Genomic DNA, 26070 nt, shown 5'->3' on the forward strand with positions numbered 1-26070 from the left:
AACCTTTTCCATTAGCATAATCACATTTAGAAAATGCTTTTAGTTATAGTAGAATTATATTGATAAATAGCTTCATGATTCTACCAGAAAGTAGTGAGCTCCTGTTTTATTTATAATGTATCTCAGGAGACAAAGCATATCCAAATGAAATTATTAGTACTGAATAATAACATGCTTTGCTAGGTGAAGAAGTTGTAAAATGTAAGGTATGAAAAATCTAATTGACCAATTCTGGATTTATAAAACATTTGTGTTAATAAACATTTTAAATATCTTCCCCAAACCCTCTCTAATATTCTTCCTATGGGGAAAAATATTTTTATTCTAGAATTGGGTAAAATTACAAAGGAAGTTTTGACATTCTTGCACTGCCTCTTCTTAAAAAAATATCTGGATTTCAGACCACTCTGGGATAAGTTGGCTCTGAGCCAGGAAATGCTATGGCATCATATTACTAGAATATGTGAGAGTTTTAAATTACCCACTTTGCCTCATGGTTATAAGGTACTTATGTGTTTCTCAGAAGCTCAACTCTCTGTTAGAGAATGACAAATGCACTAATGCTTTCCAAATATATATGATCATGGTTTATTTGTTTTGGAGAATGAACATATATGTGGGAAACCCAATCTTAAAAAAAGTTTTAGTTGGGAACTTTGGATTCTCTCATTATATATTTTAGTAAGAAAAATGACTAAAAGCTAATAACCTAGTTAGCATCTCTAAGTCATCTTGAATCATTTGGGATGAGAAATTTGTGACTTGTACAGACATCCATCTCTTTCATTCGGGGTATTATGGAAATAGAAAAAATGTGAAATGCATGAATGAGTTTAAATATAAAATCTACCACTAAATAGCCAAGAACTACTTGAAAAAAGTGATCTTACCTGTTTTCTAGGCCTCTAGTTCCTCATAGATAAAATGACACAAGAATATTTGGCCTACCTCTAAACAGGGTTAGAAAGTAGAGTCAAAGGCAACTACATAGCTACCTAGAGCCCAGCCATTATCCTATTCTTGCTTAGGGACATAGGCTTTGTAACCCAGATAGAAAAGGAAGCTCCTTGATATCAAATTATCAAACGATTCAAATGACTCAGTCTGGCCCTTGCTTCTCTTTAACCTGCTCTTCATTTGTTTATCCTAGCATCTTCATCTCATTCCTATTTATTGCACTCTTTACTAATGTTTATTTCTTTTAGTAGACCCCTGGTCCCTAACTAGGAACTATTGAATAGAATACCTATGTACATAGAGAATAGGCTAATACCTGTGGTTTATTTCTCTGTGATAGAGGAGATATTGTTATCATTTCAAAGGAGAGTCACATCAGAGAGGAAGCAGAAATTTTTAAAAAATTATTTAAATTACTTTATTGATTAAGTTATCACATATTTGTCCTCATCCCCCCCATTCCCATTTCAAACCCTTCCCCACACGTTCCCCCATTCCCCTGTTGTCCATGAACACTGGTTAGGCTCATATGCATGCACATAAGTCCTTTGGTTGATCTCTCTCCCTTATCCCCACCCTCCCCTACTTTCCCTCTGAGATACTTTCCCCTAGATGAGTGTGCTCATGTGATATTAGAAATACACTTATAAGGACAAAAAATGAGACCAGCCATAATGGTTATGCTGAGAGGCAAATGATTCAGAAAAACTGTTGGCCCAGAAAGAAACTTACTATGGACTGATTCATTTGTCTCTCATGAAGCAGAAATTTTAAGGTTATTACATGGGAAGAATAAAAGCCACAAGATTGACTTTTAGCTTTGCAAAAAAAAAAAGGTAAAGGGAAATAGAAAGGATATTATTAGAGGATGAGATGAGACTGGAACTTGAACTTCCATAGGATTCTCACGGTACAAGTTGATTGTTTTATTTTTTCATGCCTTTATAATACAACTAGAGGACTGGTGCATGAAATTCGTGCACGGGGGAGGGGGGGGGGCATGTTCCTCAGCCCAGCCTGTACCCTTTCCAATCTGGGACCAACTGAGGGATGTTCAAATACCTGTTTAGACCTGATCCTACTGGGTCTAAACGGGCAGTCGGACATTCCTCTCATAATTCAGGACTGCTGGCTCCCAACTGCTCTCCTGCCCTCCTTCCTAATAGCCCCTAACCACTTCTGCCTGCCAGCCTGATTACACCCTAACCACTCCCATGCCAGCCTTATGGATGCTTAACTGCTCCCCTGCCAGCCTGTTTGCCCCAAACTTCCCTCCTCTGCCAGCCTGGCTACCCCTAACTGCCCTCCCCTGCAGAGTTGATCACCTCCAACTGCCATCCCTTGCAGACCTCGTCCCTCTCAACTGCCCTCCCTTGAAGGCCTGGTGCCTCCTAACTGACCTCTCCTGCTGGCCATCTTGTGTCCACATAGGGGCAGGATCTTTGACCACATGGGGGCAGCCATCTTGTGTGTTAGAGTGATGGTCAATCTGCATATTACTCTTTTATTAGATGGGATAGAGGCTTGGTGCATGGGTGGGAACCAGCTGGTTTGAACTGAAGGGTGTCCCGAATCAGGATGGTGGTTCCCTTGGAGTGTGGGGCAGCCTGGGCAAGGGGCCTGTGGTAGTTTGCAGGCCAGCCATGCCCCCCAGCAACCCAAGCAGAGGCCCTGGTATCTGGAATTTATTTACCTTCAACAATTGAAACTTTGTAGCCTGGAGCGGAGCCAAACCTCCTGCTTGTTTCATGGCTGGCAGCCATTTCTGTTTGAATTTGTTTACCTTCTATAATTGAAATTTTGTATCCTTGAGTGGAGGCCTAGGCCAGCCAGGGCAGGTGGAAAGCTTGACTTCCTCCATTGCTGGGGGCAACCCTAGCCTGTTCTCTCCAGCTCCTTGGCTGCTGCCATTTTTCTTGGAATTTATCTTCTATAATTGAAACTTTGTATCCTTGAGTGGAGGCCTAGGCCAACCACAGTGTGTGGAAAGCTTGGCTTCTCCTATTGCTGGGGAAACCCAAGCCTGGCAACTGTTCTCTGTGGCTGCAGCCATCTTAATTTTCATACTCGCTCTGATTGGCTGGTGGGCATGGTTTTGTTGGTGTAACAGAGGGGTTAATTTGCATATTACTCTTTTATTATGTAAGATTAATACAAAGAGTTCCAACTGGATAAATCAGGCTCCACCTGCTTTTCCTAAAGACAAATAGGCACCTAGATTTGTTCTCTAGTAGTTTAATGTTTTTTGGTAAATCCAGTGGAAAATCACAGAGAAATGCTAATGAATGTCCTGCTACTGCCTGCCATTTCACACCTTTTTTTTTTTTTTTTTTTTTACAAAATATATTATGAATACTTGGGGATACTGAAAACCTAGTTTTGCCTTATATTTATTTCATAAATATTTTAAGCCAGAGCCACAATTTAGCTAAATAGAGAAAACCTAATTGCTCATCTTTTCTACTTGGTCTTAGAGAATAAGTCAAGAAGGAAGAAAAAATAAATGACTGAATATTCATTTTAGAAAAAAGAAAAGATGTATTTTTCCCCTAACCCAAATCAATAAGTCAAGGTAATTGATGGAAATTCTGAAGAGAAGTAAAGATAGTTAGAGATTAAGCTTTAATTGCTTTTTGTGCCAATTGGCCCTTTTCTAATTGATTGCCTCAAATAAGTCAATGATATCCTTTTTCACTGGATTTCAGAAGAGGAACTTAACTCTATCATTAATTTAAAAGTCTTCCTTATTTTATATACTATTAATATATTTCACTTTGTACAATAAGAGTATTCATGAAGAGCTCCTATAAAATTGAACTTTTATATATATAGTAAGAGAGCTTTTAAAATTATAACCAAATGAAAATTAGAGTTAATAAAGATTTAAAGGACCCAGTTGTGGTCCATTTGTCAAGTGCAGAATGACTTCCTGAATCATTTCATATTACCCTCAACTTCATTATGCTCTATTTTGTATTCATTAATGGTTATGTCATTCATGTATGGGAATCTTATTTTCCTGTTTTTAAGTTCCTTTAAGTTAGGACTATGATACCTAAATGCATAAAACAATGATATGTTCATTGAAAATTCCCCAAAATTTAAGTACTTCCTTAAGTTAATAATTTAAGATATTTTTCTCTAGTGCATTACACGTGTATACACAAAAGTGTGATGATTTCAAATTATTAAGAAGTTAAAAGCTTTTTTAGACTGGCTAATCAAAGTTATAGAAGAGTTAGGAAACTACTGGGTTGTCATGGTATAAGGAGACATACTTGAATATTAGGGAACCATATTTGCTTCTTATTTCACTCCACTATAACAAATTTGCTGGAAATGAAGTTTGCTCATGTTTGCAGATTAGGGTAAAGAGTGGAGAGAGCTATATATTTTTTTAACACTCTAATTCAAATAAGGTCAAGTAACAAAAATGCTATGTCATAAAATCTTGCATTTATAGCATTCTTCCATTAAATATTTAAAGAATTTTAAATATACTGTCTCATTTGGTTCTACTAATATCCAATAAAGTTAGGTAATGGCTAACATCTACCATGATATTTCTGAAAATAAATTGAACCTTGGGAAGATTAAGTTAATACAGTATTCAATTCTTGTCTATCAGTGCTGAAGTTGATGTGTCCTAATGCCCAGTGTAGATACTCTTTTCTGATGACATCATAATGCTTTCTGCTAGAAATAACTCTTAGAAATTATGTACTGTACCTTGGAGGTTCATCCCAAAAGATTGCATCGACTATCACTATATATACAATCCTTAAAAACAATATATCTATCCCTGACCTGCCCCCTGAGTGGCAGACACATATCTCCATTTTATGCAATTCTATGCATCCATAAAATGAAAGTGAATTTATATTTATTGATATACAAAAATGCTCTTTAGTTATTGAGTAAAACATGCAAGCTACAAAATAGTGAGACTAATATAAGCTTGTTTAGATTAAAGTATATATATATATATCATATTATACACACACACACACACACACACACACACACACACATACTGAGTGGCCAAATTATTATGTTCTCCGAATGCATAATAATCTCACCACTCAGTGTATTTTTATCTCATATGGGTACCAAAAGTACTCTAGATGTTTGCTGGAGATCAACCGCCTATTTGTTCTGAGCTTTCTATCAGTCAGTGCAAAGGGGAAAACTGATCAGGTGCACGATTTATAGTATCTTTGATATCAAATAAATGAGGTACTTAAGAGAAGTGTACTGAGTAGCCAGATTATTATGTGTTCAGAGATCATAATAATCTGGCCACTTAGTGTATATTTAAATTATATCTCTACCTATTTATCTCCCTCTGTCATCTTTAACTACTGCGATAGTATATAAAATGTATGGAGAAATATGCAACCAACTGTTACCATTTGTAGAAGGAAAGGTGCAGATATGTACCACTGGAATGATTGATAAAGAAAATAATTGACTTAGAAGTGTATATTTTAAAACAGATCACCACAGATCAAACATTTAAAGTACCTTTAAAATGCAATGAATCAAAAACTAATCACACAAACTAATCATGACTGTGTTGTATAGGCAAAAGGATAGATGTATAAGTAAACCAATAGAATGGAACTATTTCTATATAGGTAAGGTAAACTGATTTTTGATAAGGGTACAATGACAATTCATGCAGACAGGATAGTCTTTCCAACAAATACTGCTGAGACAACAGGATATCCACATGTAAATGAATTAATTTTGAGTCCTAGTTTGTATCAAAACTAGTGCCCTAGTGCACGGATTTGTGCACATTGAAATGAAATTAATCAAAAGGTGGCCAGCGTGGTAGAACTGGGTGAGAAAGGCCAGATAGGCCCCAAAGCCAACTTCTCATGATTACTCCCTGGCTGGCCGCATGTGAGGCAGCACTGGGGCTCAAAGGGCATCTGTGGAGTGAACGGGGTCCCTCTGGAAGATGGGGTCACTCAGCCTGGCCTGTGGCAATTAGACTGAAACCAGCTCTCCAGAATCCCCCAAGAAGTCTCAAATTGTTCTTAGGTGACCCATCCTGGAATTGGGCTCCCTCCACTCTGGTTCCAAGTGCATCACACAAGAACTGCAGATTCTAAGTCTACAGTTCTGCAGCTCCTCTGTTGAGTATCTGTCCCCTGGTGGTCAGTAAACATCTTAGTTACTGGTCAGAGCATTGGCTTCCTGGTGGTCATTGGGCATCATAGTTACCAGACAGTCAGATGATTGCTTAGTCTTTTATAATTATAGATTAAGTCAAAATAGATCAAAGACCTAAATGTTTAGAGAGCTAAAACTATAAAATGCTTAAAAGATAACATTGAGATAAATCTTCACACCTAGATTTGGCAATGGATGTTTAGTTTGGCACCAAAATACAAGCAAAAAAACAATATATCAATAGATTGGACTTTATAAAAAAAATTGTGCCTCAAAGTACACTATCAAAAAAGGGGAAAGATAATCAACAAAATGGTATAAAATACTTATATTTAGAATATATAAATAATCTTATACTTCAATAATAAAAAAACAATTAACCCAATTAAAAAACAGAGACAACATTTTTTGATTTGACATTCCTCTGAAGATCATATACAAATGGTCAAGAAACACATGAGCCAAAACCAGTTTGGCTCAGCGGTAGAGCGTAGGTCTGCGGACTGAAAGGTCCCAGGTTCGATCCGGTCAAGGGCATGTACATTGGTTGTGGGCACATACCCGGTAGGGGGTGTGCAAGAGGCAGCTGGTCAATGTTTCTCTCTCATCGATGTTTCTAGCTCTCTATCCCTCTCCCTTCCTCTCTGTAAGAAAAATCAATAAAATATATATTTTTTTAAAAAGAAACAAATGAAAAAAAATCTTAACATCATTGATTGTCAGGGATTTGCAAATCAGAACTATAATTAAATACTACTTTATACCCACTAGGATGTTTATAATAATAAAAGAGAAATAATGAATATTTGTGAGGAAATGCATAAATTGGAATCATTGTTGTTGGAAATGTAAAATGCTACAGACATTGTGGCAGTTAATCATTTCACCAAAATGTTAAACATAGAGCTAGCATTTGACCTAACAATTTCATTCCTAGGTATATACCAAATAGAAATGAAGACACATATCCATACAAAAACTCAATATGAATGCTCATATTAGCATTATTCAGATTAGCCAAAGGGTGGAAAAAAACCCAGATGTTTTTATTTAATGAATAGTAAAATAAAATGTGTGAAATACTGATATATGCTATAACATGAATGAATCTTGGAAAAAAGCTAGTCACAGAAGTCCACATATTTTATGATTGTCATTTATGTAAAGTGTTCAGGATGGATAAATCTTCAGAGATAGAAATTATGTAATAGTTGCTTAAAGCTGAGATGTGTGTGTGTTGGAATTTAGGGGTGATAGCTAACTGGTGTGGGGTTTCCTTTTGGGAGTAATAAAAATATTCTAAATTGATTGTGTTAATGGTTGCATAATTCTGTTAAAAATTGAAAACCATTGAATGTTATACTTTAAATCAGGGGTGTCGAACTCAATCAGAGAAGGGGCCAAAATCTAAAATCCAGCCTAAATCGCGGGCCGAATGGTTTACTGAATAGTCATAAACTGACAATGTTAACCAGAAATGTGAATTTAAAATGAGTGGAACAATCTTTTCCTTAACAGTGCTGTTAGCCAACTCACATGCTATCAAGCAAAACAGTAATATTGGTATCAAGCAAAACAGTAATATTGGAATGTACCTAAAATGCTCATTGTTTTGTTTTCTGGCTAGATGTCTGACACCGTTTTCCCCAGATCAATGAGTCAATGTTCGGTTTTATTTCTTGGGCTGTAGCAACCTGCAAAACAGCATGGAGGTTGTCATCAGTAATGCGTGATCTGTGCTTGTTTTTGTTCAGATTCATTATTGAAAACATCTGTTCACAAAGATAGGTGCTCCCGAACATGGGTAGAATACGGGCAGCATGAAGTCGGAGCTCTGGCATTGAGTCAGGGGGCAGTAAAGGGTAGAAGTCCTCAATTTCAACATCCTGAAACCTTGATTTCAGGCCACTGTCAGACTGAAGCCCGATTATCTCCATCTGAAGGTGATGGGGCACATTGTTGACATCAACTGTAAAAGGATTGGCAAAGATGTCAAAGCCTGAGTGCTGTGTTCTAAAGACAGAGAAGCGCCGCTCAAATTCACTTAGTAAACGGCTAACTTTGGTAGCCAGCCGACTGCAAGGAAAAGTACCAGAAATAGTGGTTGAGATACTCAAACAAACGGGAAAGTGGGCAAGATTGTCCTGTTCCAGTTGGGACTTCCATAGTTGAAGTTTACGCTGGAATGCTGTGATCATGTCAGACATCTTCCTGATGACTTGTTTGCGTCCCTGCACCTTCAGATTCAGTTGGGCGAGATGCTCGCATATGTCACACATCATAGCAAAATCACATAGCCAGGCGGGATCCGACAGTTCAGGCAAGGGCTTTCCTTTACTTTCCATGAAAAGAGCAATTTGTTCTCTGAGCTCAAAAAATCTTTTGAGGACTGCGCTCTTGCTCAGCCATCTTACTTCTGTGTGGTATGGCACGTCTCCATGCTCTGCACCCACCTCCTGTAAAAACTGCTGGAACTGGCGATGATTCAGGCCACGTGCCCGTATAAAGTTAATAGTTTTAATGACTGTGGTCATTATGTCATTCATGTCCAGAACTTTTCCACACATAGCCTCTTGGTGGATAATGCAATGATAAGTAATCAAGGGTGTGTGGCAGTGACTTTTTTGCATTCTTTCCTTCATTAGTCCAACCAAGCCTTTCTTTTCTCCGCACATTGAAGGTGCGCCATCGGTAGTTAGCCCCACCAACTTTTCCCAGGGTAATTTAAAATTATTTATAGATTTCTCCACAGCCTCAAATATATCTCTACCAGTCATCGTCCCATGCATGGCAGCTACATCCAAAAGTTCCTCAGTGACAGAGAGGTCGGTCTTCGTAGCACGTATAAGGATGGACAGCTGCGCTGTATCAGTGTTGTCTGTGCTTTCATCGATAGCAAGTGAAAAAGCGAGATAACTGCATGCCTGTTCGGCCAGCTGTGATGATAGATTTCCTGAGAGTTCTTGAACTCTATCTGCAATGGTGTTTCTTGACAAACTGACATTTTGAAAACTCTGTATCTGGTCTGGGCATACTTGCTCACACACTTTTAGCATGCATTGCTTCAAAAAGGCACCCTCTGAAAAACACCTTGAAGTACGGGCAATTTCTTCAGCCACTATAAAGCTTGCTTTCACTGCAGCATCATTTTTCGCTGTAGCCTTTGTAAACATTTGCTGCTGTGATTGTAGTTTGCCTTTTAGTTCTTTAACAATTTTATGCTTTTCTTCCAAAGTATATTTGCCATACTTAACATTATGTTTGGTGTCAAAATGACGACGTATATTTTACTCTTTCATCACCGACACTGTCTCATAACACAATATACACACTGGTTTGCCCTCTCTAAGCACAAACATGTATTCATTTTCCCATTTGTCATTAAATTGTCTGCCTTCACCGTCAACTTTTCTTTTCCTGGACATTTTGGGATCAATATTGGCAGTAAAAGATGTAGTTTATTGGAAATCTGTGTTAGAAGGAAAAAGTTGAAAACTGCACAGGGATAGCTTGATTTGGCAGATGGAGTGGAGAAAAAAAAAGTCAGTCAATAAATGCCTGGCTGGGTACAGATAGCAGATTCTGTTGCGATTTTTATGCCTGCACTTTATGCCAGGAACTGGCAGCTTCTGCTGTGTATTTTTTATGCCCGCACACTCACTCTCTCCTCTGCTCTGCCACCCGCACAACCACATCGGATGCCGGACTATAGGTCACGCCTCCTGAATCTCGCGTGACTTGTTATCTATGCGCATGCGTAATAGACAGCAAGTACGGCGGCTGGCGAGGCGGCTGGCGAGGCGGCCTGCGAGATCACAAGCCTCCTATGTCACCGCGCATCATTGTGATGGAACGCAGCCGAGTGCAGTGATGACAGTGCGGTGAGGGCCACATTGCAAGGCCTGGCGGGCCGGATTTGGCCCACGGGCCTTGTGTTTGACATGTGTGCTTTAAATGAATGAGTTGTATGATATATAAATTATCATAATAAAAGCATAATATGGTAATTAGACTGGACAGCCAAATGACCTTCCAGACGTCCTTCCAGATGAAGCCACTGCAGTGGGGGCCGAGACAGAGGTGGCTAGGGGCAATCAGGCAGGCAGGCGAGTGGTTAGGGATGATCAGGCATGCAGGCAGAGAAAGTCAGGGAACATCAGACAGACAGGCAGAGGGATTAGGGGCAATCAGGCCCGCAGGCAGGTGAACATTTAGGAGCCAGTGGTCCCAGATTGTGAGAGGGATGTCAACTGCCAGTTTATGCTGATTCTATAGGATCAGGCCTAAACCATCAGTGGGACATCCCCTGAGGGGTCCCAGATTGTAAGAGGGTGCAGGCCAGGCTGAGGGAACCCTCCACCACCCCCCCCCCCAACCGTCCTGCATGAATCTCATGCACTGAGCCTCTAGTAGCTCAATAAAACTGTTCAAACAAATAACTCTGTAATTATTCACTTCAGTTAAAGCTTTATATAGTGGCGCTGCTGCTGGTTCCAGGATCCCATTTTAAGAACCATTGAATTGAAGCATCTTTAAACTTTATTTTCTCCAAAATTCCCAGTTCACCAAAGATCTCCATTCTCTGACAATTCTAGATAAAATTTTACTATAAATTTCTTTATGGTATAATGGATGCCACAGGATTCTCCTTTGATTTACTGTAGTTTAGATTCTCACAGTCATTGAATGGGGTAGCTTAGGAATTTACTCTCTATTCTTATTCTCCAGGATGAGGAAGAGGATCTTAGGACTGAACTCAACCTTTTGAAGAAGTACTCTTTCCACAAAAACATTGTGTCCTTCTATGGTGCATTTTTCAAGCTGAGCCCTGCTGGCCAGAGGCACCAACTTTGGGTATGTATTAATTACATTCATCTTATTCTATAATACCAGGTCATGCTTGAGGACACACAATTTCATAAGCTGAGATACCACACAACCAAAACAGTTTTTGTTTCATTCAAACTATCAGTCAGGTTTGTTCCCTACACAAGTTTCTTTTAAAGGCATGTATTCATTCTGTTTTCAATAAATTAAATATTCTTCGTTTGGAGTATCTCCAAACACTACCTCTACTTTAAGGCTTAGCTCAAATCCTACCTCCTGATTAAATATACCTGGTGTGGTACCTGTTTCCTTCCTTTTCTAGATATTTATATTTTTAAAATATTTTTATTGATTTCAGAGAGGAAGGCAGAGAGAGATAGAAACATCAATGATGAGAGAGAATAATTGATCGGCTGCCTTCTGTGAGGATCCCTACCTGGGATCAAGCCCACAACCCAGGCATGTGCCCTGATCAGGCTTTCCAACAGTTTTTTTTTTTTTTAATTTTATTGAATTTACTGGAGTGACATTGGCTAATAAAACTATATAGGTTTCAGGTGTACAATTCTATAACACAGCAGCTGTGTATTGTGTTGTGTGTTCACCACCCCAAGTCAAGTTTATTTCCATCATCATTTATTCCCCTTATATCCTCTTCTACCTCCCATAGCCCCTTCTCCCTCTGGTAATTACCATACTGTTGTCTGTGTCTATGAGTTTTTTTTCTTTGCTTTGTCCTTTCACCAATTTACTCATACTGTCCCTCCCCAAGCCCTCCTCTCTGACAGTTCAGTCTATTCTCTGTATCTATGAGTCTGTTTCTATTTCATTTGTTAGTGTGTTTTTTCCCCCCCATTTAATTCCACATATAAGTGAAATCATATGGTAATTGTCTTCCTTGACTGGCTTATTTCACTTAGTATAATACTCTCTAGGTCCATTCATGCTGTCATAAAAGATAAGATTTCCACTGTGTAAATGTACCACAGATTTTTTTAATCCACTCATCTACTGATAAAGAACTTATACAACTCAAAACCAAAAATCCAAAAATCTAATTAAAATATGGGCAAAGTTCCTAAATAGACACTTCTCCAAAGAAGACCTAGAGATGGCTAAAAGACATGAAAAGATGCTCAATGTCACTGATCATTAGAGAAATTAAAATTAAAATCACAATGAGATTTCATCTCACAACTATCAGAATGGTTATCATCACTAATTCAACACCAACAATACCAACAACAAAAGTGTTAGCAAGGATGTATAGAAAAGAGAACCTTTGTGAACTGTTGGAGGGAATGCAGATTGGTATAGCCATTGTGGAATGCAGTATGGAGCTACCTCAAAAAATTAAAAATGAAACTGCCTTATGATCCAGTGATTCCACTTCTGGGAATATAAATGAAGAGACCTGAAACAATATATGCACCACTGTGTTCATTGTAGCGTTATTTACAATAGCCAAGATTAGGAAAAAACCCAAGTGCCCGTCAGTAGATGAGTAGATAAAGCTTTGACACATTTTTTAACTGTTTATAATTCCACTAGCCATTGGAGTATTCCACCAGACAATTGAGCCTATCTTTGCAGTGTCTTAATCTCTAAACATTATACATAAATGCAAGTCATATGGACGAAAACTATCCAGATATTTTCACATAATTACTTTCTAATCCTTGATACTTTGCTGGCTTCACTGCAGATGGTGATGGAATTATGTGCAGCAGGCTCAGTTACTGATGTAGTTAGAATGACCAGAAATCAGAGTTTGAAAGAATATTGGATTGCTTATATCTGCCGAGAAATACTTCAGGTGCGTCTTTATATAATTACTGTCTACTGGCCTTAAATATACCTGGGAGTAATATATACAATGTACCTTGTATTGTTCCTATAGGTTGGTTTAAGAATTATAAGCATGACCTCTGAATCAGAATACCAAAAAAAGACCTAAAAGGTTTAGAGAAAGCAGATTTTCAGGTGATGTCCTTAAACTTTAATGTAGATCACAAGATTTGTAAGCAGAGTCTTCCAAATCTTGACCTTTAATAGCTATGTCAAATTTAAGCTATTGTGCTCAATGGATCATGGTCATAACCACATGGAATATTTGTTATGTTATTATGATTTTAGAGTTATTTTAAAGCATAGAACTGTTATTAAAGATTAAGATAAAGGTGAGGTCGAAGGTAGTGTTTTACAAAATTTCCCCAAATCATTTTGCAGACAGATACCCTCTTTTAATAAAGCCCAATTCTAAAACTTTATTTTGAATACAAAATTGAATGAAAATGGCAATCTTGATCTACCAAATTCAAAATTTTCCTTGTGGTGTAGGGAACACCCAAGAAAATATTAAACAGCATCACTGATACAAAGTTAAAATGTTCTTCCTCTCATTACTTGTGGTAATAGTGTAAATAGTTAAGAATGAAAATGTAGATAGAGTTTAAATTCTGGGTTATTAGCTGTGTGTCCTTGAGTCAATTACTTAATTTCTTCAAATCTCACCTTTCTCATCTATAACGGGGTAATATTAGCACCTTCCTCAAAGGGTTGCCGTGAGAATTTAATAATTTATTTCATGTTTTTACTATTACTTCTATTATTAATCCCCAGTTAGTATCTGGAATAATATCACTGAAGCCAGGTCATGTGTTAGCCAAGTCATGGGTTAATTTCAGAGGAGCCAGCATAGTAAGCCAATACAAATTGTAAATGCTTTAAAATGAATTTTTATATTCTTCCAAATTTTCAGCCTTCAAGGCTGACTAGAAAATATTTTTGACTAAACAAATGGTAGGAATAGAGCAAAACAATGTCTGAACTACAATTATAAGATGTTCAGGCCTTCACTCTTATGGTTTGTTTGAAATATGAAGGCTAGAAAGGAAGGTAAATGATACAGTGTATACGCAAATACTACTTTTTGATGTTCTCTTTCTTTCTTGGGTGTCCTGATTGATTTTCCTTTTCTAATAGTCAAAAATAGTATTTCTGGGAACTGGTTATAGTAATTCCAATCAAATGAAATAATTTTGTCTGAAAAATTGAAAATCTGTGCCATTTTTATTCCCAAAAGTTTGTCCAAAGATATTAAGAACATTGTATGAAAAAAAAAGAAAATATATATACTGATGTGCCTTTTTAAAAATAAATATATTATATGCAGGGCTTAGCTCATCTTCATGCACACCGTGTAATTCATCGAGACATCAAAGGTCAGAATGTGCTATTGACTCATAATGCTGAAGTAAAGCTAGGTAAGTTTATTATTACAATACCTTAAATGAGGCCCAAAATATTTTAATGGAGAAAAGTCCTTTGAAATAATTGTGTGTCCTGTCATGTTCCTAACAATATAATTTACTTGTTTAGGCTGTGTCTTTCCTGCCTGCAAAACCAGTAGAAATTTGAAAATTTGTTTGGAAGGGAGGTAGGGTAAGACAAAGATGCACTTAACTGCTTCTCTGACATCATGTACACAGAGCAGCCAGATTATTATAATCTCTGAATGCATAATAATCTGGACACTCAGTGTACTTCTCTTAAGTACCTCATTTGTTTGATATCAAAGATACTATAAATTGTGCACATGATCAGATTTCCCCTTTATACTGGCTGATAGAAAGCTCAAGGCAAATAGTAGGTGGTTGATCTCCAGCAAATGTCTAGAATTCTTTTAGTAACCATTTGAGATACAAATACACTGAGTGGTGAAATTATTATGCATTCTGAGATCATAATAATCAGGCCACTCAGTGTAGATAAGACAAACTTAAATTATAATGGGAAATTTACATTTTGGTCATTGTTTTACCTTTATTAGACCTAGCTGTTATATTTATTTCAACAATCAAATTGATTATGTACTATTTGCAAGTTTCTGTGCATGGGCAGGGGTCAAGCAATAAAACATTTCTTCCACAATACAGAGCCATAGTTTCCAAAGAATAACAATGATTTTTTAAATTACCTAAGCAAAAATATTTTAAAAATGGATATCAATTAGAAAAGATGCTCCAGTATTATCTAAATCAAATTTAGAATTAGAAATCAAAATAGCAGAAAGTCCCTGACTTTCTATTCCAGGGCTCAGAATGCCATGATTCATTTGAAAATAACCACACAGTTTTTCTTACAGGCACATAAGGAACAATATATTACATCCTCTAAAGTTTAAAATAATTATTTTTGTTTGATTTTAAGTATTATCATATAAATAATGTCAATATTGTATAATGGAAGATAATTGATATAGAACATAAATCACTGGTATCAGATCCTATATTATTTTTTAATTATATCATTTCTCACATACCTTGTCTCCAGCATGACCTTGAGATAGTCCCCATTTTTTTTTTTTTTTTTTTTTTTTGGCTAAACAACCAGAGTAGAGATTTTATTCATTTACTGAGAATGTTTTTCACTAAATATTTATAGAAGAATCATGAGGGAATTGTTCCTAAAATAATTGAAAAATAATTTAAGAGAATATTTTATGTCTTTTATGTCTAAAAGCTACAAAACTAGAAACACAATTTTTAGATGCTGTGTTAAATACATGAAGGGAATGTGAATCTCAAATTCAAATGTAAAAGATTGATAGTCAGAAGGCTACATATTATGTTTACATGTGGCAGAACTCTCATATATTTATATATTTGAATCAGGTTGCTGACCATTCCTACCATTTACAACACAGTGGATTGTAAATACCAGTAAGTGAAAAAATCCGTCACAAATCCTGTGCACTAAAGTTCATTTACTTTGAGGGAGAGACCTTGAAAAGTTGAATTAAAATTAATTTGAATTTTTTCATACATGACCCTTATACATGTGATTTTAGATTTATAATATTCCAAAATATTTTGTAATCCTCACCAAATAATATTTTTCCTTTGATTTTTTGAGAGAGTGAAGGGGGTGGGGAGGGAGGGAGGGAGAGAGAGAGAGAGAGAGAGAGAGAGAGAGAGAGAGAGAGAGAGAAATGAGACAGATACATCAATTTGTTGTCTCCCACAAATGCCCTGACCAGGGAAGGAGATAGAACCTACAACCAAGATATATGCCCTGGGCCAAGTATCAAACCTGAGACCCTTCAAACTGCAGGTGGACGTTCTAACCACTGAGTAACTGGACAGGATTCCAGCATATTTTTAAGGAACATTTTCTTTAAAAAATATTTATTGTTGAGATAATTATCCCCCCCCCTGCATTGTCTCCCTCCATCTGGTTCCTGCCTCACCCCTTCAAAGCCCCACTGTCTATGTCTATAGGTAAGATCTTTAGTTAATCTCTCACTACCCTCTCTCCCTCCTTCCTTCTGAGATTCATCATTCTGTATTATGCTTCCATGCCTCTGATTCTATTTTATTCACCAGTTTATTTTCTTCACTATATTTCTTGTTTATTTTTATTTTTAGTTTCAAATGTTGATAGATATGTATTTGTTGCCATTTGATTGTTCCTATTTTTTATTCCTTCTTCTTCTTAAAGAATACCCTTCAACATTTTATGTAATATTTATTTGGTGGTGATGAGCTCCTTTAGCTTTTTCTTATTTATGAAGCTCTTTATCAGACCCTCAATTCTAAATTATAGTTTGACTAGGTAATCTTTATTCTCGGTACTTATTGTTCATCACTTTGAATATTTTTTGCCACTCTCTTTTGGCCAGCAAAGTTTCTATTGAGAAATCAGATGACAGTCATATGGGTGCTTCCTTGTAGGTAATTAACTGCTTTTCTCTTGCTGCTTTTAATATTCTCTTTTTGTCTTTAACCTGTGTCATTTTAATTTTAATGTGCCTTGGTGTGGGACTCTTTGGGTTCCTCTTGTCTGGGACTCTCTGGGCTTCCTGAACTTGTAAGTCTATTTTTTTTCACCAAGTAGGGAAAATTTTCTGCCATTATTTTTCAAATAAGTTTTCAATATTTTTTTCTCTCTCTCTTCTCCTTCTGGCACACCCATATTGTGAATGTTGGTACACTTGAAGCTGTCCCAAAGGCTCCTTACTATCTTCATATTTGGGAATTATTTTTCTTTTTGCTCTTCTGATTGGGTGTTGTTGTTGGTTGCTATTTTTTTTGCTTCCTCATATAAAAAAATAATTGATTTATTATTCATAATCTTCTACTTTACTGAATTCCTATAAATTATTCTTTACTAGTGGCCCAGTGCATGAAATTTGTGCATGGTGTTTGTGGGAGGTGTTCCTCAGCCCAGCCTGCACCCTCTCCAATCTGGGACCACTCAAAGGATATCCTACTGCTGTTTTACAGGGATCAGGCCTAAACTGGCAGTTGGACATCCCTCTCACTATCCAGGACTGCTGGCTCCAGCTGCTCACCTGCCTGCCTATCTGCCTGATTGCCCCTAACCACCTGCATGCCAACCTGCTTGCTCCAACTGCCCCCCCCGTGTCAGCCTGCTCACCACCAACTGCCTCCTCTGCTGGCCTGCTCACCCCCACTTTCCCTTCCCACTGGCCTGCTCACCTATAATTGCCCCCCTTCTGGCCTGCTCATTCCAAACTGCCCCCCTGCTGTCCTGATCACCTCTGACTGACCCCCACTGATGGCCTGCTCACCCCCAACTGGCCCGACTGCTGGTCTGCTTACCCCCAGTGGCCCCTGCCATCTTATTCTGGCCTGAGAACCCCCACCCCACCCCAGCAACCCAAGGTCCCAGCCCCTCCTTTTTCTCTTTTTCATTTTTTTTAACACCTCCTTGAATGGAGGCCAGGGCCAGCTTTAAGCAAGTATCTAGGATTTATTTATTTTCTATAATTGAAACTTTGTAGCCTTGAGTGGAGTCCAGGACTGGCCAGGGCTGGCAGGAAGCTTGGCTTCCTCCATTGCCAGGGCCATCTGAGCTAGGCACTTTAGGTACACCCTTGTATGTGCTGTGTGCACAGTCTTGTTGTAATTAAGCATTGATTGCTGTTGGTTTCAGTGGAAGGAATTGGCCTCCAGGCCAATTGGCTGTGAATACCAGCTGCAACTACAATGGAAGAACTGATATTCAGGAGACAACCCTATAGAGTAGGACTTGCTTCAGTGAGGCTTTGGTGCTCACTAAGTCTGCCCCTTCAGTGTGTCACTTGTGGATGTGTAGAGCTATAATCTGCTGTGGTCTAAAGCTGTCCACCAGGTGCACTGGCTCTAGGGCCTCCAGACACTGCCTGGGGCCACCTGACAGAAACTACAGAAAAATCTGCAGATGGCTGCTATTTGCTATTTGTACTGGGCTTGGAGGTTCCCAGTGAAGCAAGGCAGGATAGTGCTGGTGCTAGTGCAGGGTCTTGTTCCTTTTATTGATAGGTTTGAAGCACACTGTCACCATCTGCAGCTGGTTTGAGAGATTTTTTTAAAATAAATCTTTATTGTTCATATTATTACAAATGTTCCCCATTTCTGCCCCTCCTCCATTGCTCCCCTCCACCAGGTTCCCACCCCACCCTCTACCCTTTCCCCACCCCCCCTTGTCCTCATCCATAGGTGTACAGTTTATGTTCAGTCTCTTCCCATACCCCCCTCTCCTCTTTTCCCTGAGAATCATCAGTTCACTCCCCTTCCATACCTCTGATACTATTATATTCACCAGTTAATATTGTTCATGAGATTTTTTAGATTCACTTGTTGATAGTTACATATTTGTTGTTCATAGTTTTTAATCTTTACTTTCTCTTCTGAAAGAACCCCCTTCAGCAATCCATATAATTCTGGTTTGGCGGTGATGAACTCCTTTAGCTTTATTTTTATTTTTATTTTATTTATTTTTTCTTTATTAGTGAAGCTCTTTATCTGGCCTTTGATTCTGAGTGATAGCTTTGCTGGGTAGATTATTTTTGGCTGTAGGTTCTTGCTATTGATCACCTTGAATACTTCTTGCCATTCCTGTCTGGCCTGCATGGTTTCTGTTGAGAAATCAGCTGACAATCGTATGGGTGCTCCTTTATAGGTAACTACCTGCTTTTCTCTTGCTGCTTTTAATATTCTCTCTTTGTCTTTTGCTCTTGGGATTTTAATTATGATGTGTCTTGGTGTGGTCTTCTTTGGATTCCTTTTGTTTGGAGCTCTGTGCACTTCCTGGACTTGTAAGTCTAATTCTTTCCCCAGGTGGGGGAAGTTTTCTGTCACTGTTTCATTCAGTATGTTTTCTATATCTTGCTCTCTCTCATCTTCTGGGACCCCCATAATTCTGATGTTGGTTCGCTTAAAGTTGTCCCAGAGGTTTCTTACATTATCTTCAATTTTCTGGATTCTCTTGTCTTCTTGCATCTGCAGAGAAGTGTCTTCTGGCTCTTTATGTTCCAAATCTTTGACTTGATTCTTGCAATCTTCCATTCTGTTTTTAGGACTCTATATAATATTTTTTATTTCAGACAATGTATTCTTTATTTCTTGTTGATCCCTTATTAGTTCTTGTTGATCCCTTTTCATCTCCTCATAGGTCTTATCGACCTTTTCAAGGAAATTCTTGAAAAACCTTATAAGCATGGTTTTGAACTCTATATCCAGTCTCTTCTTTTCCTCCATTTCTTTTGTTTGTGATCTATTTCCTTGTCTTGGCATTTTCACAGCTTCCCTGAGTTGGTAGGGTGGTTTTGTGTGCTAAGGTGTCCTATATTGTTCAGTGAGTCAGCCTCCCAGTTACCTGAGGTGGACAATCTTGGTGTAGCCCTTTGTGGGCTGTGTGTGCAGTCTTGTTGTTAAGCCTTGCTTGTTGTTGGTATCACTGGGAAGCATTGATCTCCAAGCCAATTGGCTATGAGGATCAGAAGTGTCTCATCTAGGAAGGTTTCTGTATTCCACTTGAATGGGGCGGAGTCTCGGAGTGGCACAGACAAGCTTTTTGAATCCCGCACAATTGGTTGTAGACAAGCTTTAGATTCCTGTCTGCCCCTCCCTAAGAGAGTCCTATTGGCAGCGCACAAGGAAGCTAGCCACTGGAAGGACCTCTGTGCTCCGCTTGGATGGGGCGGAGTCTTGTCTGAGAGATTTTTAGCAAAGCCTGAAGCCTGAGCCAGGACAGACCATTCATATCAAAAAGCTACTATAAAAGAGCTTGGATGGGGCTACAAATTGGATAGAGCAGAGTCTCAAGGGACATTTTCTAAGAAGGACAAAACTAATGACTGCCAAATGTAGTCCCAGAAAAGATAGAGACTGGAAAGTGTTTGTATTATAAATAAAATTCATCAGTAACCCTCATATTCTAGTTACTAAATCATTACAGAACAGTTTAAATTATACTACTCTTAAAGTCTGATGTTTACTTTCATTTTCAGCTTTTCTTCCCCCCCCACCCCTTTTATTCCATTGGTCACTCTTTCTTCTCTTCTTTTCTCCTTTTATTTTATTCCCTGAATGTCTTATATCAGTTAGAGTTTTCATAGATATTTCCTGGCCCTTAAAATTGGTCCTCATGGATAGTTAGGTGCTGAGCTCTGCTTTAACTTATTCACTAAAATAATTTAGATAATGATATTGTGCATAATGAATTTAATATAACATATTATATACTTTTTATTGTTGTTCTTATTAGATCCTTAAAGACTGGCTTAAATGCTTACGTTTTTAATTTTTTAATTTTTCTAATTTTTTCAAACTACTTTTCATTCCATGTTTTCTCCAACCTCTTGATTACTGGAAACTATTCTAAATTAGAAAATCTACTTCATTTTTTTTATCCCTGTATTATTTGTTCTCCACTAAAACCCCAGTCTACTCTAGCCTTTTTTTGTTTCTTTGTTTCTGAGGATACCATACTAAATACTTTCATATAATGTATCCCACAGATGAATAGAAGACTGAACTCTCTTAGTCTAAGCTAAGCTATATTTACTACAGTAAATATTTGCATCTGATTCAGAAGATCTGTAGAATAATTTAAATTAGCAGAATAACTTAAAGTAGCAGAAAACTCATTTTTCTTTATTAGTGTGATAGGAATATCTAATATCATAATGAGGCCTCCTAATAAAATAGTACTAGGTTTTAGATTTCTTATATATTGCTAATAGTGCTTATCTTCCTCCAGCTTGGTGACATGTCCAAACACTACCTGTGTTATCACTTCAGAGGTTAGGGTATACTGATGGAACATTATTTTTAATATTCATGGAAAACATTCAGCGAAACCTACTGTAGATTTATAATAGCACTGCTGAGTCTCTTTACAATATAAATAGCATAAAAATCCTATTTCATATTATCACTGAAATAAACCTCATGGTAAGGTTTTCTGAGCTGGGATAAAAATCTGTTATCCATTGTGGCTTTTGTATTTTCTTTTTAAGTTAAAGCAATAACTTATTGAGTTTTTTGTTACTGATCAATTATTTTGACATATGCTGGATTTTTCAGTGGATTTTGGAGTGAGTGCCCAGGTGAGCAGAACTAATGGTAGGAGAAATAGCTTCATTGGGACACCATACTGGATGGCACCTGAAGTGATTGACTGTGATGAGGACCCTAGGCGCTCCTATGATTACAGAGTAAGTGCAAGGATGCAAATAGTGAGGATACACATTTGGAAAGGGCTTTTGACTAATGTTTATTTTAAATGATAAAATAATAGATTAAAAGACAGGCAGCTCCTCCTTTCACACTAAACTCTAATAGGAAATACTAGGCACTATTCCTATATGTGGTTTGATATATGCAGCAAAATAATATTTTCTAAGAATCTAGACAAATTAGACCATATTTGAGGAAGAGTGTCTAGTTCTTCCTTCTTGCAACTTCTTGGTAAAATATTATGTGACTTTATATGGAAATTAACTTTCAGGGACAGAGGAATTTTTAAATTTAAAAATGAATAAGTATAAAGTCAATTATTAATCCTTACAGTAATTAAGCTCCAAAAAATAATTTCATTGTTCAGGGTAATAAAAAAAATATTTGGCATAGTTCACCTCCAGATCACAGAAAGCAAGCAGAATAGATAAATAATAATTCATGTTATTAAAATTTTCACTGAAACTTCAATTTGGACAATATACATCTATGTATACATTTCAAAGAGCTGGTGTAGAAATAAAACTCTTCATTTGCTATAGACTGGAAAAACTACACTCACTCTTCACATAATAAGTCATCCAAATAATTTACTGTGGTTTCATTTTATGTGGAACCTAGGACTAGATACTTGAAGTTGATTAATTCAAGGTTCATCTCTTTTCCCTTTCCCTTAAATGCCCTCTGCTTGATAAGCAAGCAGATCTATTGAAAGCTTAGTGTATAATCCAGTGCTATTAGTAGCTATGGAGACTATGGAAATATACTGTTCTTTAAGTGGCTTACTATAAAAATAATGTTTTTTCACAACATTAATTATATATTTTTAATTTTTAGCCCCATATAACTGAAAGAAAGCTTAAACTTAGACCATCACAACAACCCTTTGAAGCTAAGAGATCTGTAAACTGATGCTCTAATAATTTAATTAACTTTATTAGTATAGCTACACAATGTACTTCTAGCCCCTGTGTCATTTCCTCATTAGAAAAACAAAATACAATTAATAGCATTAAGGATAATTTCCTAGAAAAGTATTGAATATAATTTCTTAGAATTATAATTCCATACTCAACTTACTATATTCAAGGAACTTCTTAAAGTGTATATAAATACTAGTATACCCATATATATATTTATTAATATATGTACCAATTTTATAAAATTGAGCCAAAGAGTGTTAAATAGTTTACCTAAGATTGTACATTTAGTAAATAGATTTATGGGACAGGATTTCTTTATAACAAATTCCTTTTGGTATTTCAGTTAAGGTAATAATAGCAACACATCCATCATGGCTCTTCTTATACTTAAGCCCATCCAATATCAACAGTTGTGTAGAACAATATTAGCTGGTCACAAGCTCAGATAACGTCTCTCTATAGCAACAGTCTATAGAAAATCCATAAAATGGCTCTGGCATTGACATTACCACTACCACTCCCCCAGTCAAAGAGTATTTTGAGATTCTAACTACTGTAAGTTTCTTATTTTTAACTGACTTTTTGGGGTCATCTTTTCCTCTGCAGAGTGATGTGTGGTCCGTGGGAATCACTGCTATTGAAATGGCGGAAGGGGCTCCTCGTGAGTAAAAATATTTGATATCTGTTAAAAGTTAGGAAAATATATTGTTCAAATCTGCCACTTTAAGTATGTAGAAATCAGCTTATACTGACCACACAGGTGTCACATTATATGCCAAACTATAAACAGTAGCCTTTTCAGTGATTACTGAATGTTTAGTCAAAATGGCCAAATATGTCTATAAAAAGAGATTTTCCTTTTCTCTTTTATATTTCTTATTTTAGGCTGATTGAGTATTCTTTCAATTTAGCCTCAATAGTATTTGGTCCTGGCAGTCCTCACCCACCTGAAATAAGGGCATTTCAATAAGTATTAACTGATGGAATATTTAGGTTCCAGAACAATTACAGTCACACACAATTATTACTTCAGACAGTGACAATTGAGAAAATCTTCCAGTGGTTGGTTGAAATTGAGCCAATACGCCACAATGTTGAGAAAGTAACCTCCCTACCCCCCCCCCCCCCCCACTTTGGCGTCAGTCCAGCTTACCTTTGGTACCTTCTTTTAGCCATTCAGTTACCCTTAATATCTCAGAAGGTTCCATTTCATTTTGTTTCCCTTTCTTCCCATCATTTAAATGGCCTATCAGCATCCTGTTTCAGGACACTGCTTTCTGGTAGGAAAATGAAAATGGCATGTAAATTTAGATATATATTATTTACAGCTATCTAATGTATGGCCCCATAAGCAGAGCATATTTGTTGTCTTAATTACCTAAACCCAAAAATGTAAATAATAAATACATTCCTGGTATTATTGGATGAGAAGTGAGAGAAATGCTTGGAGTATGTTTCAGAGGTGAGGTGGGGGAACTGGATGGCTTTGCTTCTGACTCTCCAAGCAGATCCTGTAGATTCCTATGTTCCTGCATGCTCCCTCTGCACAATGTCCACATACTAAGCTTTGTAAGTTTGGACTATCTTATTAATGTAGTTCAAGGCCAATGGGAGCAAGTTCAAGGAGGTGCAATAGTCTTAATATAATTTTTAAGAATTGCTAGTGTCCTTCTGAATATCACAGTGGTGTCTTGGATTAAAACTGGGATAAATGTGGAGATCAAGTTTCTAATACCTTTCCTCTCATGTCCAGAAAACTACAAAGTATTGTTACAGAAAATCGGAGAAGAACCAAGCAATACTTAGAGAGATGGAGTTACATTTATTATGCACAGATCCAGAGGAAAATTTCTCTCAAATTCTGGGCCCCAACATGGAGAAATTTTCCCTATTTATATGTTTTTACCTTCTTTGTCTCCCAAATATGAAGTGTTCCTGGCCCCCTTTGCAAGTCCTTAAAGAGCCCTATGTGCTGAGGCCTTAGTCATTGTCAGGGAGGGAGTTATATTTACCCCTGAGAATTATAACGTTAATTTTCTGCCTAATAGAGTTAGTGGGCCTGCTTATAGTATAAAGCCCTGGAATGAGGGCAGGAGTAATCTTTAGAGCACATGTGTCAAACACAAGGCCCGTGGGCCAAATCCGTCCCGCCAGGCCTTGCAATGTGGCCCGCACCGCACTGTCATCACTGCACTCCACTGCGTTTCCATCACAATGACAGTTTATGACTGTTCAGTAAACCATTCGGCCCGCGATTTAGGCTGGATTTTAGATTTTGGCCCCTTCTCTGATTGAGTTCGACACCCCTACTTTAGAGAGTCTGAAGAGTCCTGGACTCTCAGTTTTGCCTGGCTGTCTCAAGTTGAGTGTGATGAAGCCATGTTAGGATTCCGTTGACCTTGACTGCTGTGTAGGTGGTCCTTTCCAGGTAAGAGTCAGTCCTTGGGTGGCAAATTTCTTTACCCAAACAGAGTCACCAGGGTGGAAGGGATGAACCAGATCAGAAGTTAGTACAGGCAGAGCATCTAGAAATTGCTTCCTGGGTAGACTGTAAAGCCTGCAAGAACTTGAGTAAAGATTGGTTATGGATTTCAGCTTTTCTAGATTGGATAGGTCAGGATCTGGAAGAGTCACTAGAATCTGTAGAGGACCCACTGGTTTTAGGCCAGCCTCCCCAGGCTACTTCTTCTGTGGCCCGGTTCCCTCTTGCTTCTGTGGAGTCCCTTTACCTTGTAAATAGCACTATGTATGTGAGCCATTGTAAATGGGTACCTGCTATCAGTATAAATTGTTACTGATTTTTCTTTTTTTCTTTTTTATAATAAATCTTTATTGTTCAGATTATTACAGGTGTTCTTCTTTCCCCCCTCTTCCCCCATAGCTCCCCTCCACCTGATACCCAACTCCACCCCATGCCCTTACCCCCTCCCCTGTGTTCATCCATAGGTGTAAGATTTTTGTCCAATCTCTTCCCTCACCCCCTGAGAATTGTTAGTCCAATCCCTTTCTATGTCCCTGATTCTATTATATCCATTAGTCCATTTTGTTCTTCAGATTTTTTATTCAATTGATTTTTAGGTTCACTTGTTGGTAGGTATGTATTTTATGTCTTTTTATTGTTCATTATTTTTACCTTTACTTTTTTCTTCTTCTTCCTCTCCTTAAAGAATACCCTTCAGCATTTCATGTAATTCTGATATGGTGTTGATGAACTCCTTTAACTTTTTCTTGTCTGTGAAGCTCTTTATCTGACCTTCAATTCTGAATGACAGCTTTGCTGGGTAGAGTAATCTTGGTTGTAGGTTCTTGTTGTTCATCATTTTGAATATTTCTTGCCACTCCCTTCTGGCCTGCATAGTTTCTGTTGAGAAATCAGCTGACAGTCGTATGGGTGCTCCCTTGTAGGTAACTAGCTGTTTTTCTCTTGCTGCTTGTAAGATTCTCTCTTTGTCTTTTGCCCTTGGCATTTTAATTATGATGTTTCTTGGTGTGTCCCCCCCCCTTGGATTCCTCTTGTTTGGGGTTCTGTATGCTTCCTGAACTTGTAAGTCTATTTCTTTTACCAGGTAGGGAAAGTTTTCCGTCATTATTTCTTCCATTAAGCCTTCAATATCCTGTTCGCTCTCCTCTGGCACCCCAAAAATCTGGATGTT

General features: G+C 37.6%; 1 protein-coding gene across 1 annotated transcript in view; it reads left to right on the forward strand.

Annotated features, from left to right (window-relative positions):
• NRK (Nik related kinase) overlaps positions 1–26070 on the forward strand; it is a 149605-nt gene that overhangs the window by 58316 nt on the left and 65219 nt on the right. Inside the window, 5 exon segments of the mRNA XM_045570464.1 lie at positions 10867–10992; positions 12671–12781; positions 14141–14231; positions 21342–21472; positions 23024–23078. Of these exon segments, the coding sequence (XP_045426420.1) occupies positions 10867–10992; positions 12671–12781; positions 14141–14231; positions 21342–21472; positions 23024–23078 (514 nt within the window).

The sequence above is a fragment of the Pipistrellus kuhlii genome, unplaced genomic scaffold (genome assembly GCF_014108245.1).
Source record: "Pipistrellus kuhlii isolate mPipKuh1 unplaced genomic scaffold, mPipKuh1.p scaffold_m20_p_33, whole genome shotgun sequence".
Taxonomy (NCBI): domain Eukaryota; kingdom Metazoa; phylum Chordata; class Mammalia; order Chiroptera; family Vespertilionidae; genus Pipistrellus; species Pipistrellus kuhlii.